Genomic DNA, 12,517 nt, shown 5'->3' on the forward strand with positions numbered 1-12,517 from the left:
AAATCACCTGTATTACAGCTCACTCTTGTTATATATATTTTTTTTTGTATTTTTATTATTCTAGGAGTATAATTTTCCCCCATGTTTTCAGTGTAACTTGAAAAATCACCTGTATTATAGCTTGCTTTTGTTATATATTTTTTTTTGTATTTTTATTATTCTAGGAGTTTAATTTTCCCCCATGTTTTCAGTGTAACTTGAAAAGCCACCTGTATTATAGCTCGCTTTTGTTTTATATGTATATTTTTTGTATTTTTATTATTCCAGAACTATCATTTTCCCTCATGGTTAAGTGTAGCTAGAAAAATCAGCTATATTATACCTCACATTTACTTTATATATACACTTGTTATAGTTTCATTATTCCAGAAGTATAATTTTTCCCCCATGACCATAGAAATTGTAGAAATAATTGTCCAAGTTTAGTGTTACTAGAAAAACCACCTATATTATAGTTACATATTTTATTTTATATATATACTTTTTATATTTTTATTATCCCAGAACTATCATTTTCCCTCATGACCATCGAAATTGTAGAAATAATTGTCCAAGCTAATTTAGTGTAACTATATATATACACACACATATATATTATTATTTAATCAGTCTTGCTTTGTTTAATGCAACAGACTTTGCTTTGTGCCATGGCAAATGTCACATAATTCTGTACAAAATATTCTGTATAAAATATTTTGTACCCCTGAGTTTTATTCCCTGTAAATTACCCCAAGTCTGTAAAAGAGCCACAAGGTTTATTCTGCTTGTACTCATGAGGCTCCTCTGTAAATTTCCAAAAAAAAAGAGATTTTTATGGAAATCAACAAAATACCAGGAAGCCAATCCACACAGCAATTTAATAATTTATTGGATTTTTTAATTTCGTAAGTATATCTTCTATCACAGCCATTACACAGTTAAATGACAGAACCAAACACAGGATACATTTAAAAATCAGTTTTTATTTAAGGGAAGAAACACAAAATGTGCTTTGTATTTTGGATGCAGATTATATTAATTTATTTTCTGCATCCAAATATATATTAATATATTTTAAAATTTACTGAGGGATTCACTAATGTTCCTGTAATAGCAAACAGCAGCTTTAGCTCCTCTAATTTGATATGTCACATCTTATATTAATTCAAATGATCACTTCTAGATTTCTACATATTTTTCTTTTTGTTTCACTCCCATTTTATGGATTTTTATCCGTAAAATTAAAGAAAAATTGTAATTTTGTGTTACTACACAGAGTGAAGTGCATGTATAAATAATACAACTTCTTCTTGAAAAGTGAAAGACTCCTCATTTCATTTTGGGCTTCCAGATTAAAATTCAGAAATTTCAGGATATCTAATAACTTCTTTGGTCAGGTAGTTAAAATTTAAGCAGAACTCACCTTATATCTACAATCTTCCCCTGCAGAAAGAATCAGATCATTCACTGAATTCCAGTCAGTTTTTAAAATCAGGCCATCGTGGGCTTTCCACTGAAATGGAAAAAAATCAATTAAACAGATGCAACAATCCTGACAACTTCTATTTTTAACATGTATCACTCATTGGACTTGATGATCTTGCAGGTTTTTTCCAACCTTAACGATTTTATGATTCAGCAGAAAAAGAAATTAAAAAAAGCCTGAACAAGGCAGAATCAAAGGACAAAAATCTGCACTAAAATCCTGCTTTAAACAACTGCTTCTTCCCAAGTGAAAAGGGAAAGGCTTCTGTATCTTTCTTTACGCAAATAAATGCCAAAAATTCATCAGATTATGAATGGTACCTGCAAAACTTTAGCATTTGGCTGGAGGGGTTTAATGATCAGCTGCTTCCCTGAGGTGTAGAGAACTTTGTCAGAGTCAGGTGCCCAGGACACTGAGTACACTGGTGTTCCTGTGGGCATGGAAAACATGGAAAACATGGAAAACATTCCTGGGGCTTGGCTGAACAAATCCTGCAGGAATTCCTACAGCAAGGCACGTCATTACCTGTCCTTTTAATACTTTAAAATTTATTTTATCTAATATACTTTAATAATAAAAGATATCATCTTGATAATAAAATACAATAATGTGTGGTAAATAAAACATATTTTTATATAATACATATTTATGGAAGGATACATAAAATATATTACATAATTATTGCAGAAAAGAGATTGAATTTATATTAAATATCTATGTAAATAATACTGTATTATATAAATGTACATTACATGTTTCTCAAACCCCATTATCTATTGCCATTTACCACGTTATCAATTTCTAAAACTTTTAAGTGTGCAGTTTTAAACAAGTCCAGAAAACCAACAGGAAATAGCTGCATTTTGTATTTATATTCAGCTTTTATCTACTGTTGCAATTTAAGCCACAACTGTCACTCCAGACATACAGAAAATCAAAATAACACTCACCAAGAGACAGCAAAAAACAATTCTTTTCACCCCAAATTGTGAGACTGAACACAAATGTGGGTAGAAAGTTCTGTATTACACCTAAATCATTCTTTTTAAGATATTTAGGCTCCATAATTAACACATATTTTTGTTTTGCTGCACATGCAAAACCCCCAACCATCCCATACACAAATAATTTACAAAATAAATGACAATAAATAAAACTGGCCCAGAGACTTCACAGATTTTTTTCCCAATTAACTGAAATTTTTTTACATTGAAACTCCCAGAATTTTTCATCTGGAATAAAGCTGACTGTTCCATTTTAAAATCACGTTCCAGTTTTCAAATTAGATTTTTTGAAAACAGAATAAAGCAAAAATTACGTGGAAAAACATCCAAGGAAAAAAAAGAATTTTAAAAAGTCGGACTTGCCAACTATGCAAATATTTTCCACATTATTTGACAGGATTGTCTCCTCTGAAGAAAAATCAAAGGATTTTGCTACTTGATTCCTTGAAATAAAACTAAGAAAGTTAAGTAAAAAGAATCTCCAACTATTAAACTGAGCAACTGAATTAAAATTGTTCAAATAAACAATTTTAAATGTAACTTTATGGTAATAAAAAACCCCAAAAGGATTAAAAATGCTGTTACAAGACAAAATCCTCAATGACAATTTTGGCATTTTCTCTTTCAGAAAATGACCCAGGAATATTTTTGTATGGGAATGTTTTGATAAGATTTAGATAATTAAGTGACTGAACTGCTCCAACTGCCCTAAAATCGTATCTCCCCACTTCTCTCTGTGCAAAAAGCTGATTTTATTACGGTTAAACTCTATTTGAGCTCCCAAATATTCACCCTCTAAATTGAGACCTGGTGTCGTTGCTCCTGAAGATTTCTGTACTTCATATATATTTTCTTTTAGGGCATTTTATTACTTAAAAATACAGAATTATGAAAGATTTTTTTAACTTGTCAACCATCAGAGCAGACAAGTCACAGAAACACAACATATATTAAATAAATGTGGCACTGGCTGTTTTCCTCCTGGCAGTTCCTGTTGAAAATGCCATAAATTCTGTCACCAGCTGGAGCAGAAATTCTAAATAAAACTCAATTTTTTTGTCCTGTTCTAATGCTGATTTAACAATCAGAAGACTTTTCTATTTAAACCAAATGTTTCCCTTTTTTATGATGCCTGAGTACTTAACCACAATTTCCAGGGCTTAACAGCAGGAGCTGAGTTAACTCATTTCCTTCTGCACTTAACAAGGACTGGGTTGGGAGAACACTGCCAACACCCTGGAAAACTCCGAGGAACAGACACACTGCAGGGATAAACACTGCAGGAAGGAATACTCTGGGAGAAAAGCAGGGAGAAAGGCACAAAATTGGGATTTGAAGGAGGAAGATCCAGCTTCTTATCCCACAACAGAGACTCTGGTAATTCCAAGAGTTTGTGTGGGATTTTGGACTGTCACAGGAGGAGGAACACTAATTCAGACAATTTTAGATCTCGTGAGGGTGTCTCCAAGAGAATATAGATATCAGGAATAAATTCCTTCCTGGGAGGATGGGGAGGGCTGGGATGGAATTCCCAGAGAAGCTGTGGCTGCCCCTGGATCCCTGGCAGTGCCCAAGGTTGGGTTGGAGCAGCCTGGGACAGTGGAAGGTGTCCCTGCCATGGAAGGAGTGGAATGGGATGAGCTTTAAGGTCCTTCCAACCCAAACTGTTCCATGACTCCATGAAAATCCTGTGGGTTCCCAACACATTATCTGAGAGATCATGGAAAAAAGTTTCCTCATCAAAATGGATCAGTGGACTGTGGAAGCCCAAATGTAACATTTCAGGGTAAGGACAAGGAGTACAAAAGGAAGCATTTTGAGGGAATCCAAGGAGGAATAAAGGCCAAGGATAGAACAGGCACGTGGATCATCATCCCAAAATACGAGCCTGAGAATTTATTTCTAATACAAAGAGTGGAATGAGGCAAAGGAATGTTGGCAATGGGAATCCTTTCAGTTCTCATGATGATAAAGGAAGGGAAAAATTGGTTGAACACGATGCACCTCCCTGAAACATCATCATTCCCGCAGAATCCTGTCCTGATCCCAGCTATGGCAGTGCTTCCAAAGGGGGCTGTGGGATTCTGACTCTGAATTTAAAGGGTTTCAGATGATTTTTTGTTGAAAACACAAATACAAGGTGACAGTTATTCCATGGAGACTCGGTGCTTTTGTACTGCACCAGAAACTTGCAGAGATGGGTGAAAATTCCTATTTCAAACTACAGCGTATCATTTACTTCATAGGCTTTTTCAAACCTCAAGTAAGCACAGTTATACACAAAAAAATTTGACAACATAAACTGAGAAATAGTAAAGTGTGCTTCAATTTTAATTTTTTAAAAAATTCTCATTCAGTTGGTTTAGCTTTTTACCTGAAAAACACTGCATGTGCATGTGAACTTCCTTAGAAGAACTGAAATACATTTTACATTCACTGCTGTGGTTAAAATGCCTTCCCCAGGTTGAAAGAATTCAGATAATTTGTTTCAGAAAGAGATAAGGGTCTGACATTTAACCCAACCCCAGGTGCATGTGGTTTCTTCAAAAATGTCAGAAGGTCACATGGGCTCAATCTATGAAGTGTGAAAAAATTTAGCTGAGGATCTTCACTGAAATGGCACCAAATCCTTAGGGTGGGACTGAGACTGCTGCCTAAAAATACTGCAATACTTTTAATTTGAAAATCGAAACATTTTTTTAAAACCTTATTAAAATGCAACTGTAATTTACATTTAACTTTAATTGAGGCCTTACTCCCTTGAACAAACCATCAGTGCCATATTTAGGGTCTGTTATTTAAATACATTTCAGAATAACCCAAATGAATGAGTTCTGACGGAGCTTTGAGCAAACGAACTCACCTTGCTGAGCTAAAGTGGATCTCAGCATTCCACTTTTAGACCAGATTTTCACTTGGCCATCTTCCCCAACTGAAAAGGAGCACAGAAATCAGCACATTCAATGCAATAATCAGTCTAACAAATGTATTTGTATTTACTCAGGAAAAACACTTGAGCTAAAATAAATCCAGGTTTTGTTCCAGGTGAATTCCTTTTGTTTAGTCTTTCAAACATGCACTAGGAAGTATATGAAGGAAAAATATTTAAGATGGTTCTTTTGTTACTATCAACAAATCTTCCTTTCCTGAAAATCCCTCAAGTCTTTTCTGAAGCTGCTCCCGGGAATGCAAAGTCCATCACAATTTAAGTATCCCAAATTCTGTATTTTTGATTCCTTCAATGGCCCAGAGGCTGCTTAAAGGAGTTTGAGGAGCCCCAGGGGAGCAGGAGCAGATTTTATGGATTGAACTGGAGGTTTCACAGTTGATAAATGGTGAAAGGAAAGATAACTCTGTTTGGACAGCTTCAATTTCCTGCCATAACTGTGTGTTACCCAATAACTCAGTTTATTTACTGAAGATTAAATTGTTAAACACTACCCAACACACTTAGGGCTCTATTAACAGCACAGATTTCCTGGTGTGGTGTCATTTTTAAAATGCTCTGGCCCTTCAATTTAGGCCTCCCAGATTCAATTAATGAGGAAAAAGGTACACCTAGATCTTAATGGAGTCTTCCATTCAAAGGTCATTTATTTACCATATATCTGCTTTTTATATCTGGCCAAGATAGCTTTAAATGTTTAAAAAATGTAAAAAAAAACCCGTCAAAATTAAAACTTATTTGTGTACATTTGATGCTGTTGAAATACAGCCATAAATGTATTTTAAATGATGCAGTAGCAATGATTTATTTACTCTTCCTCCAAGTACAGTTGTGGTATAAGAGGAGTTGATCTTCTCAGAATAAACTGGAAGTGGTGATGAATTCCCACACTCCCAAAAAAAGTGTCAGTGTTATGCAGTCTCATAAAAAAAAGGGATTCAAAAGACAATTTTGACTTTGTCTTTGGAGAAGTTCCTGAGGCAAAGCTGTCTTTAAAACGAACAATATTTCTGTCCCTCTGGGATTTCAGAGGAACAGGCCAGACAGAGTTCCTTGAAGCAGCATTTCAGGGTCTGGAAATGAGCAGATCCAAAATTATTTTCAGTTCTTGTGGCCTGAGCTGGAATTTGTCCAGAGGAATCAGCTGTCCTCCATCAGCAGGAGGCTGCAGAGGAGGCTGACACCACCAGAAATCCTAGCAAGGAGTCCAGCACAGGGAATTTCATCAGTTTCCCTTAACACCAAGATAGAATTTTGGACCAAAAAACGCCAAAAGCAACTAATTAGCAAAAGATTTAGGACAAAAAAGGGTGTAGGGATGAAAAAATTGTGGGCCCACTCTCCTAGCATCAATATAGACAGGCTGCAGGTGATAATTACTGATAATTAAGGAATAAAAGGACAGGAATATTCAAGATCACTGAGGCCTCAGTAAACTTTGGCTAAAAAACGCCGAACGTGCAGGGATATAAATGTACCAACTTAGCAACTTCTCCTTGGAACAGATAGAAAAAAAAGAAATCAAATACTCTCCTTTCTGAAGTTCAGAACAGCCACAAAACCATCTAAGCACATATTAAAACATTTCCTTTCAAGCAGATTGGATGACATAAACTAAAAAAGAGAAATATTTTTACTACAACTTCTATTAATTAAAACAGGCAACATTAAGTTAAACAGCATTAATTAAATAGTGCAAAATGAACTCCTAGTAAACAAGGTGATAACAACTTCAGTGATAATTAAGACCAAAAATAATTAGCTTATTATTTTAGTTTTCAAAGCAGTTCATTAATATAGGAATGCTCACCTGTGACCAGGGCTGTTCCCTCATAATTCCACCTTCCTGCAAGGACAGCTCCACAATGTGCTTCCACACTTTTCTCCACTCTTCCTAACTTGGAAATCAAGTGGAATTTCCCTAAATGAAAGATACAGTGTGTAATTCATATAATTGTAGGTAATCAATTATATATTAAATCATTAATTGCATTACATTATGTATTATTACAGCAGTGCTGTTACCTTCTGTTGAAAACACACTCACAAACCAAGAAATCAACAGTACAAAGAAAACATCCAACTGTTTTTCACAGCTAAAATCAGAACTATTCCTGATTCCATGATGGAGCTGGGATGGAATTCCACAGCAGCCAACCCCAAAGTTTGTAATGATTTCAACAGAAGGATCAGGAAGTTTTTCTTCCCAAATAAGGGATGCTGCTTAAATCCAGGAAGATCAAATTTAAACTGGAGCAAAGAGCAGACAGTGGAGAGCTTGGAAAAATGAACAGTCCAGTTATTCAAAGTAACTACTTTAAAATCATATTATTTTAGTATTATTTGATCTAAACTGCCAGACTGAACCACTACAAGCAAGTTCCTGAGTGACCTGAACTTTTGGCAAAATCATCCAGCCAAGCCTCTGCCCATGCAAGATTTCCAAGGTAAAGATTTTTAACACTGATGAAAAAGTATGGTTTGATAAATCAGTTTATTTGAACTGATAATTTAAAGTATCATGGAATCCCAGCCTGGTTTGGGTTGAGAGGGACCTTAAATCCCATCTCATTCCAGCCCTGCCATGGGCAGGACACCTTCCACAGAACAGGTTGCTCCAAGCCCCATCCAACACTTCCGGGGTGTTCATTTAATGCATTCCATTATTTGATAACCACAAAAGAGAATTTATCTAACTAATGCATCACTTATTGTACAGAACACCTCTCAGGTCTGAGATTCTCCTGTTTCATGTGCAAGCCATTACTGGATTCAGAGGAATTCAACGCTTTTTTCCCCAAATCAGTTGCCAAAATGGCCTTTTCTGCTTTTACATTAAAAACATCTTTTATTTTCTGATCTCCTTGTTCCATGCACAGTGTCTTCATCCCATCTGTATCCAAGACCTTTTTCACTGGAGAATCCTTAAACCCAATGTCCCAGGACTAGGAATATTCCCATGCCATCACCTACAGCACTCGGCATGAAGTGGCTGAGCTCCGCAGAGCCATTACTTTTTTCAGGATATAAAGAATTCCGTGGGACTTTATCTATTGAAACAACAGTGTCCACTGACCTAATGAGAATCCCTGAATAGTTCTGTAAGCAATTCCTCAACACATAAGAGACAAATGGAATTCCAATGGAAGAACAGGCAACTGGGAATGCTTTGGCGAGGTCAAAATACCAAGAAAACAATGGGTCAGGTCAAAGTATGGGACAAAATCCTGTTATCCATTTGACATTCGACTCTTTTCCCAATCTTTTGCATCCTCTCCCACTCCACAAGCTCCTACATCTTTCACAAGGCCCCTTCCAAAGAGGGAAACGGAGAAAATTGTAGCTGAGCAGGGAAGAACATGGTCACGTGTAAAAGCAGGATCACCTTTCCAGAATTCTCTGGAAAAAATGTGATCATCCCTTAAAACTGTATCATAATCCCTCTGCAGAACAGGGGAGATCAAGTTTTCATGGATATCACCTTTACTTCTGCAACTTCTTTGCTTTTCCAACACGGGAATTTACAATTGCTGACAGTCAAATGCTTTTTTTATTGCATTCCCACATGGAGGTTTCTCCATTTCCATGGATTTCTGTTCTTCAGCTTAACACTGAGGGAACAGAGACTTTCAAATTACAACTTACTACACAGAAAGGGAAAACTTTAGCCACGTGCCTGGAGTAGGTAGAAGTGATTCAATTTAACCTTACTTTACATCTCCCATTTGTGAAATACTGCTCCTTTATTTTTATTAAGTACTGAAGCCAGAACTGTCCTCAACCTGAAAATTACTCCCCAGTTTTGGAGTAATTTCCAGTGAGAGACTCCCAGCCTATCCAAACAGAGAATATAAAATATGTATGTTTTGTTCATTAACTTCCATGCACTCTTAAATGCTGACCTAATATAAAATTTTCAATAAAAGATGAAAAAAATTCTAATCACTTATGATTTGTGCTTAATTTGAAGGTTAAAGCCAAACATATTCCTCATTTTTGTTAAAAAATAGCAACACAACCAACATAAGTAGGAAGTAAAAGAACAATATCCCCCAAGAGATGCATTTCAGAAGAAAACCCAAGGGGATTAAATTTACATTTGTTCTGATTTCAAACATCTGCAGTTCAAGCAGGAATTAATGCAACCTTTTAAAGACATTATGCTCCTTTTCCATTGGGTTGAGGAATCTTTATCACAGAGAGGCAGTGGCTATTGCAGGAAAACTGCAGGAATAAGCTGGTGCAGGAAAACTCATGCAGGAAGAAAAACCTGGCTGTGTGCAAAATCATTTCGGGGAGAAAGGAAAAAAACCCCACCCCAAGCAATCCTCAAAGCTTCTTGTTCCCCAAATAACATCTTGTATTTGAGTGACACGAGCACTGAAGGGTATGAAACAATAAATATTTTAAACTGCTGTACCATCAGAACTTGTCAGAACAAAGCTCTCAGCCTGGGATTGCTTCTTCCCACCAATCCCTCTGGGAAACCAGTGCAGATCTATGGGATAAACATCATCTGGAAGCTTCACCACTCGAGTGGTCTCGCTGGTCACAGGGTTCCATTTCATAATCTGGTGGTCATCACTACAGGAGTAGAGCTCATCAGCTGTTGTCCATCCCACACAGCTCACCAATTCCTTATGTTTCATTCAATTAAGGAATATGAAACGTTTAACTCTTAAAAATAAGCTGACAAAATATCCCATCTCAGCTATGCAAAACTGAAGGGACAATACAGGAAGATTATTTTAAGATTGCCTGGAATGTTTTATATAAAAAAAAAATATTGTTCTTTTTTTTTGCTCTTATGTGCCAAGAAGAGCTGGTAAAAATTCCGCCAAATATAAAGCAAACTACCATGTAAAAATATAATTCTTATCACGATGTAAAGTTATCAAAACACGGCTAAAATGTCGGGCTAATGAAAGGTCTTAGTACAAAATACAAGTTCAAAACACCCAGCTATCATTCAAAGGTGTTGGATTATTAACACCACATCATATATGTGTTCAATATCTCTTAAAACACTGTCCTTAAAGGCTGCACTCAACGACAAGAGGAACAAAGGAAAAACAGGGAAATAAGACATCTGCAATTTACCAGTATTTTACTGTAATTGCAACAATAAAAAATACTTTCTGGAAGGGCTTGAACGTGGTGTTCTAAGTATTTTTTCTGTGACAAAGGATATGTTTTGGCTCCTTTAAAAGGGAAGTCTTCAGTCTCATCTCAGTTGTTCAGAGCATTAAAACCATGTGTTACAACTGTAATAAAACAAAAATACATATATAAGTATGTATAATTAGCATAATATATATGCATACATAGGCAGCCAAAATTAAAAAGAAAGACAATACCACTAAAATAAAAAGTTCTGAAGAAATAGTACATCAGTACTGGGGAAAAATAAGCACCAAGAAAGACTTGAGTTTAAAGGGAATTCTGTTTTCCCATTATCCAACTGAATATGGACAACTTAAATAAAAAATGATGCTGTGAACAGAGAATCCTTGATTTATTAAGGTTGGAAAAGACCTTTAAGATCAAGTATGAAACATCAGAGGTTGGAGCACTGGAGTTTCCTTGTGCTGACACAGCCAGGAAGGGAAAACCTGATATTTTCTTTTCAAAGCCTCGAACTTTATGATCATTTTTAATGCATTTTAATTGCTCTGCATGTGCCGCGAAAAGGCTGAACGGCCACCCTGGGCCCATCCACAGGTACATCCATCACTACCAGCCCACGTATTCCCTACATCCAACTCCCACGGAATCCAGCAGCGGCTCCGCTGGAGTTTTAGGAGAGATGCGGCAATAACCAGGAATTATCCCGGCTCGGAGAAGCCAAAGCGCCTCACGCCTCCTCCCTTTCCCATCCGGAGCTGCTGGCCAGGGGATGAGGATCAGGGACGGCGGAGGAGATGGAGCAGGAGCGGGGTGTGGAGAGCAGGGAATGCCAAGAGCGGGATGGGGGAAGCGCAGGGAAGGAAAGCCAGAGGGAAGGATGAGGCAGCACCGGGAAGGAAAACTAGCGGGCGGGACAGAGAAGCAGGAGGGCGGGATGGGGACAGCGCAGGGAAGGGAAAACAGCGGCAGGATGGGGGCACCGGGAAGGAATGCCACAGCAGGATGGGGGGGATGCTGAGAAGGAAAAGCAGCCGGCGGCACGGGGGCACGGAGAAGGAGACACCAAACCCTCTCGGGGCAGCCGCGGTCCCCACCGCCCGCTCTCCGGCCGTGCCAACACCCGCTTTTCCCTCAGTTTCCAGCTTTCCAAGAAGCAGATTATCCACCCCCCACCTCAGGGCCGCCAGCAGCCGGGGGTCGGGGCTTCCCTGCTCGGATCTCAGCTGTCGTCCCCCGGAGCTCTCCCTCCCCTCCATCCGTCCGTCCCACGCCCAGCCGGGGGTCACGGGCTCCCGACCCTCTCGCCCACCGCGGCGGTGACTCAGCCGAGGGGAGGGCGACGGCGGCCGCCGCCTCCCCAGCGCGCCTTTACCTGCGCGGGCAGCGGGAGGCAGCGCGCAGAGCGGCGGCCAGAGCCCGCTCCCGGCGGATGCCGCTGCCAGCAGATCCCGGGACGATCCCGCCTGCCGCTCCCGGCGGACCCCGGGATGATCCCACCTCCCTCTCCCGCTCCCGTCGCCTCCGGAGCGGCGGGACCCGCTCCCCCCGCCGCCAAGCGCCGCCGTCTCTATGGCGACTTCTCGCGAGACTGCAATCTCCTCGTCCTCCTCCGCCACCTCACGGGTCCCCCCCGCCCCCCCCCAAGGTGCCACGGCGCCGCCCGTTAATTAATTAAACCCGCTTCAAAATCGCCGCGCTGTCACAATTTTTAATTTTTTTTTTCCGCTTCTAAATTTTTTTTATGAATTTTTTTTTATTATATTTAAACTGGCGCGCGCCGCCCAGCAACCAAGCGCCGCCCACTGACCTACTTCTAAAGTTAAAATTAAACCCTTTCTCCGCCGGCACGGCCGCGGGGCAGTGTCACCGTGTCACCCTCAGCCCCTGATATCTCCCCTCCCTCCGTCTCTCCCCACAAAAAGCCGCTCCCGGCGGATTTCTGGGCGCTTTCCCCTCCCTGCCGTAACGAACACA

General features: G+C 39.1%; 1 protein-coding gene across 3 annotated transcripts in view; it reads right to left on the reverse strand.

Moving 5' to 3' along the window:
• The window catches only part of IFT80 (intraflagellar transport 80), a 32,208-nt gene extending 20,097 nt beyond the window's left edge, over nucleotides 1–12,111 (reverse strand). For 2 of the 3 annotated variants that reach the window (XM_039557015.1, XM_039557013.1), the window contains exons 1-7: nucleotides 11,916–12,111; nucleotides 10,608–10,680; nucleotides 9,837–10,058; nucleotides 7,227–7,337; nucleotides 5,333–5,401; nucleotides 1,786–1,895; nucleotides 1,403–1,492 (exon numbers count right to left, since the gene is read on the reverse strand). In XM_039557015.1, coding sequence (XP_039412949.1) covers nucleotides 1,403–1,492; nucleotides 1,786–1,895; nucleotides 5,333–5,401; nucleotides 7,227–7,337; nucleotides 9,837–10,058; nucleotides 10,608–10,644 — 639 coding nt within the window. In that variant the 5' untranslated portion in view covers nucleotides 10,645–10,680; nucleotides 11,916–12,111. Of the gene's footprint in view, nucleotides 1–1,402; nucleotides 1,493–1,785; nucleotides 1,896–5,332; nucleotides 5,402–7,226; nucleotides 7,338–9,836; nucleotides 10,059–10,607; nucleotides 10,681–11,716; nucleotides 11,795–11,915 lie in introns of those variants that run through there. The other variant, XM_039557014.1, reaches the window with a different exon arrangement.
• Between the last annotated feature and the right edge of the window lie 406 nt (nucleotides 12,112–12,517).

The sequence above is a fragment of the Corvus cornix genome, chromosome 9 (genome assembly GCF_000738735.6).
Source record: "Corvus cornix cornix isolate S_Up_H32 chromosome 9, ASM73873v5, whole genome shotgun sequence".
NCBI classification, from domain to species: Eukaryota; Metazoa; Chordata; class Aves; order Passeriformes; family Corvidae; genus Corvus; species Corvus cornix.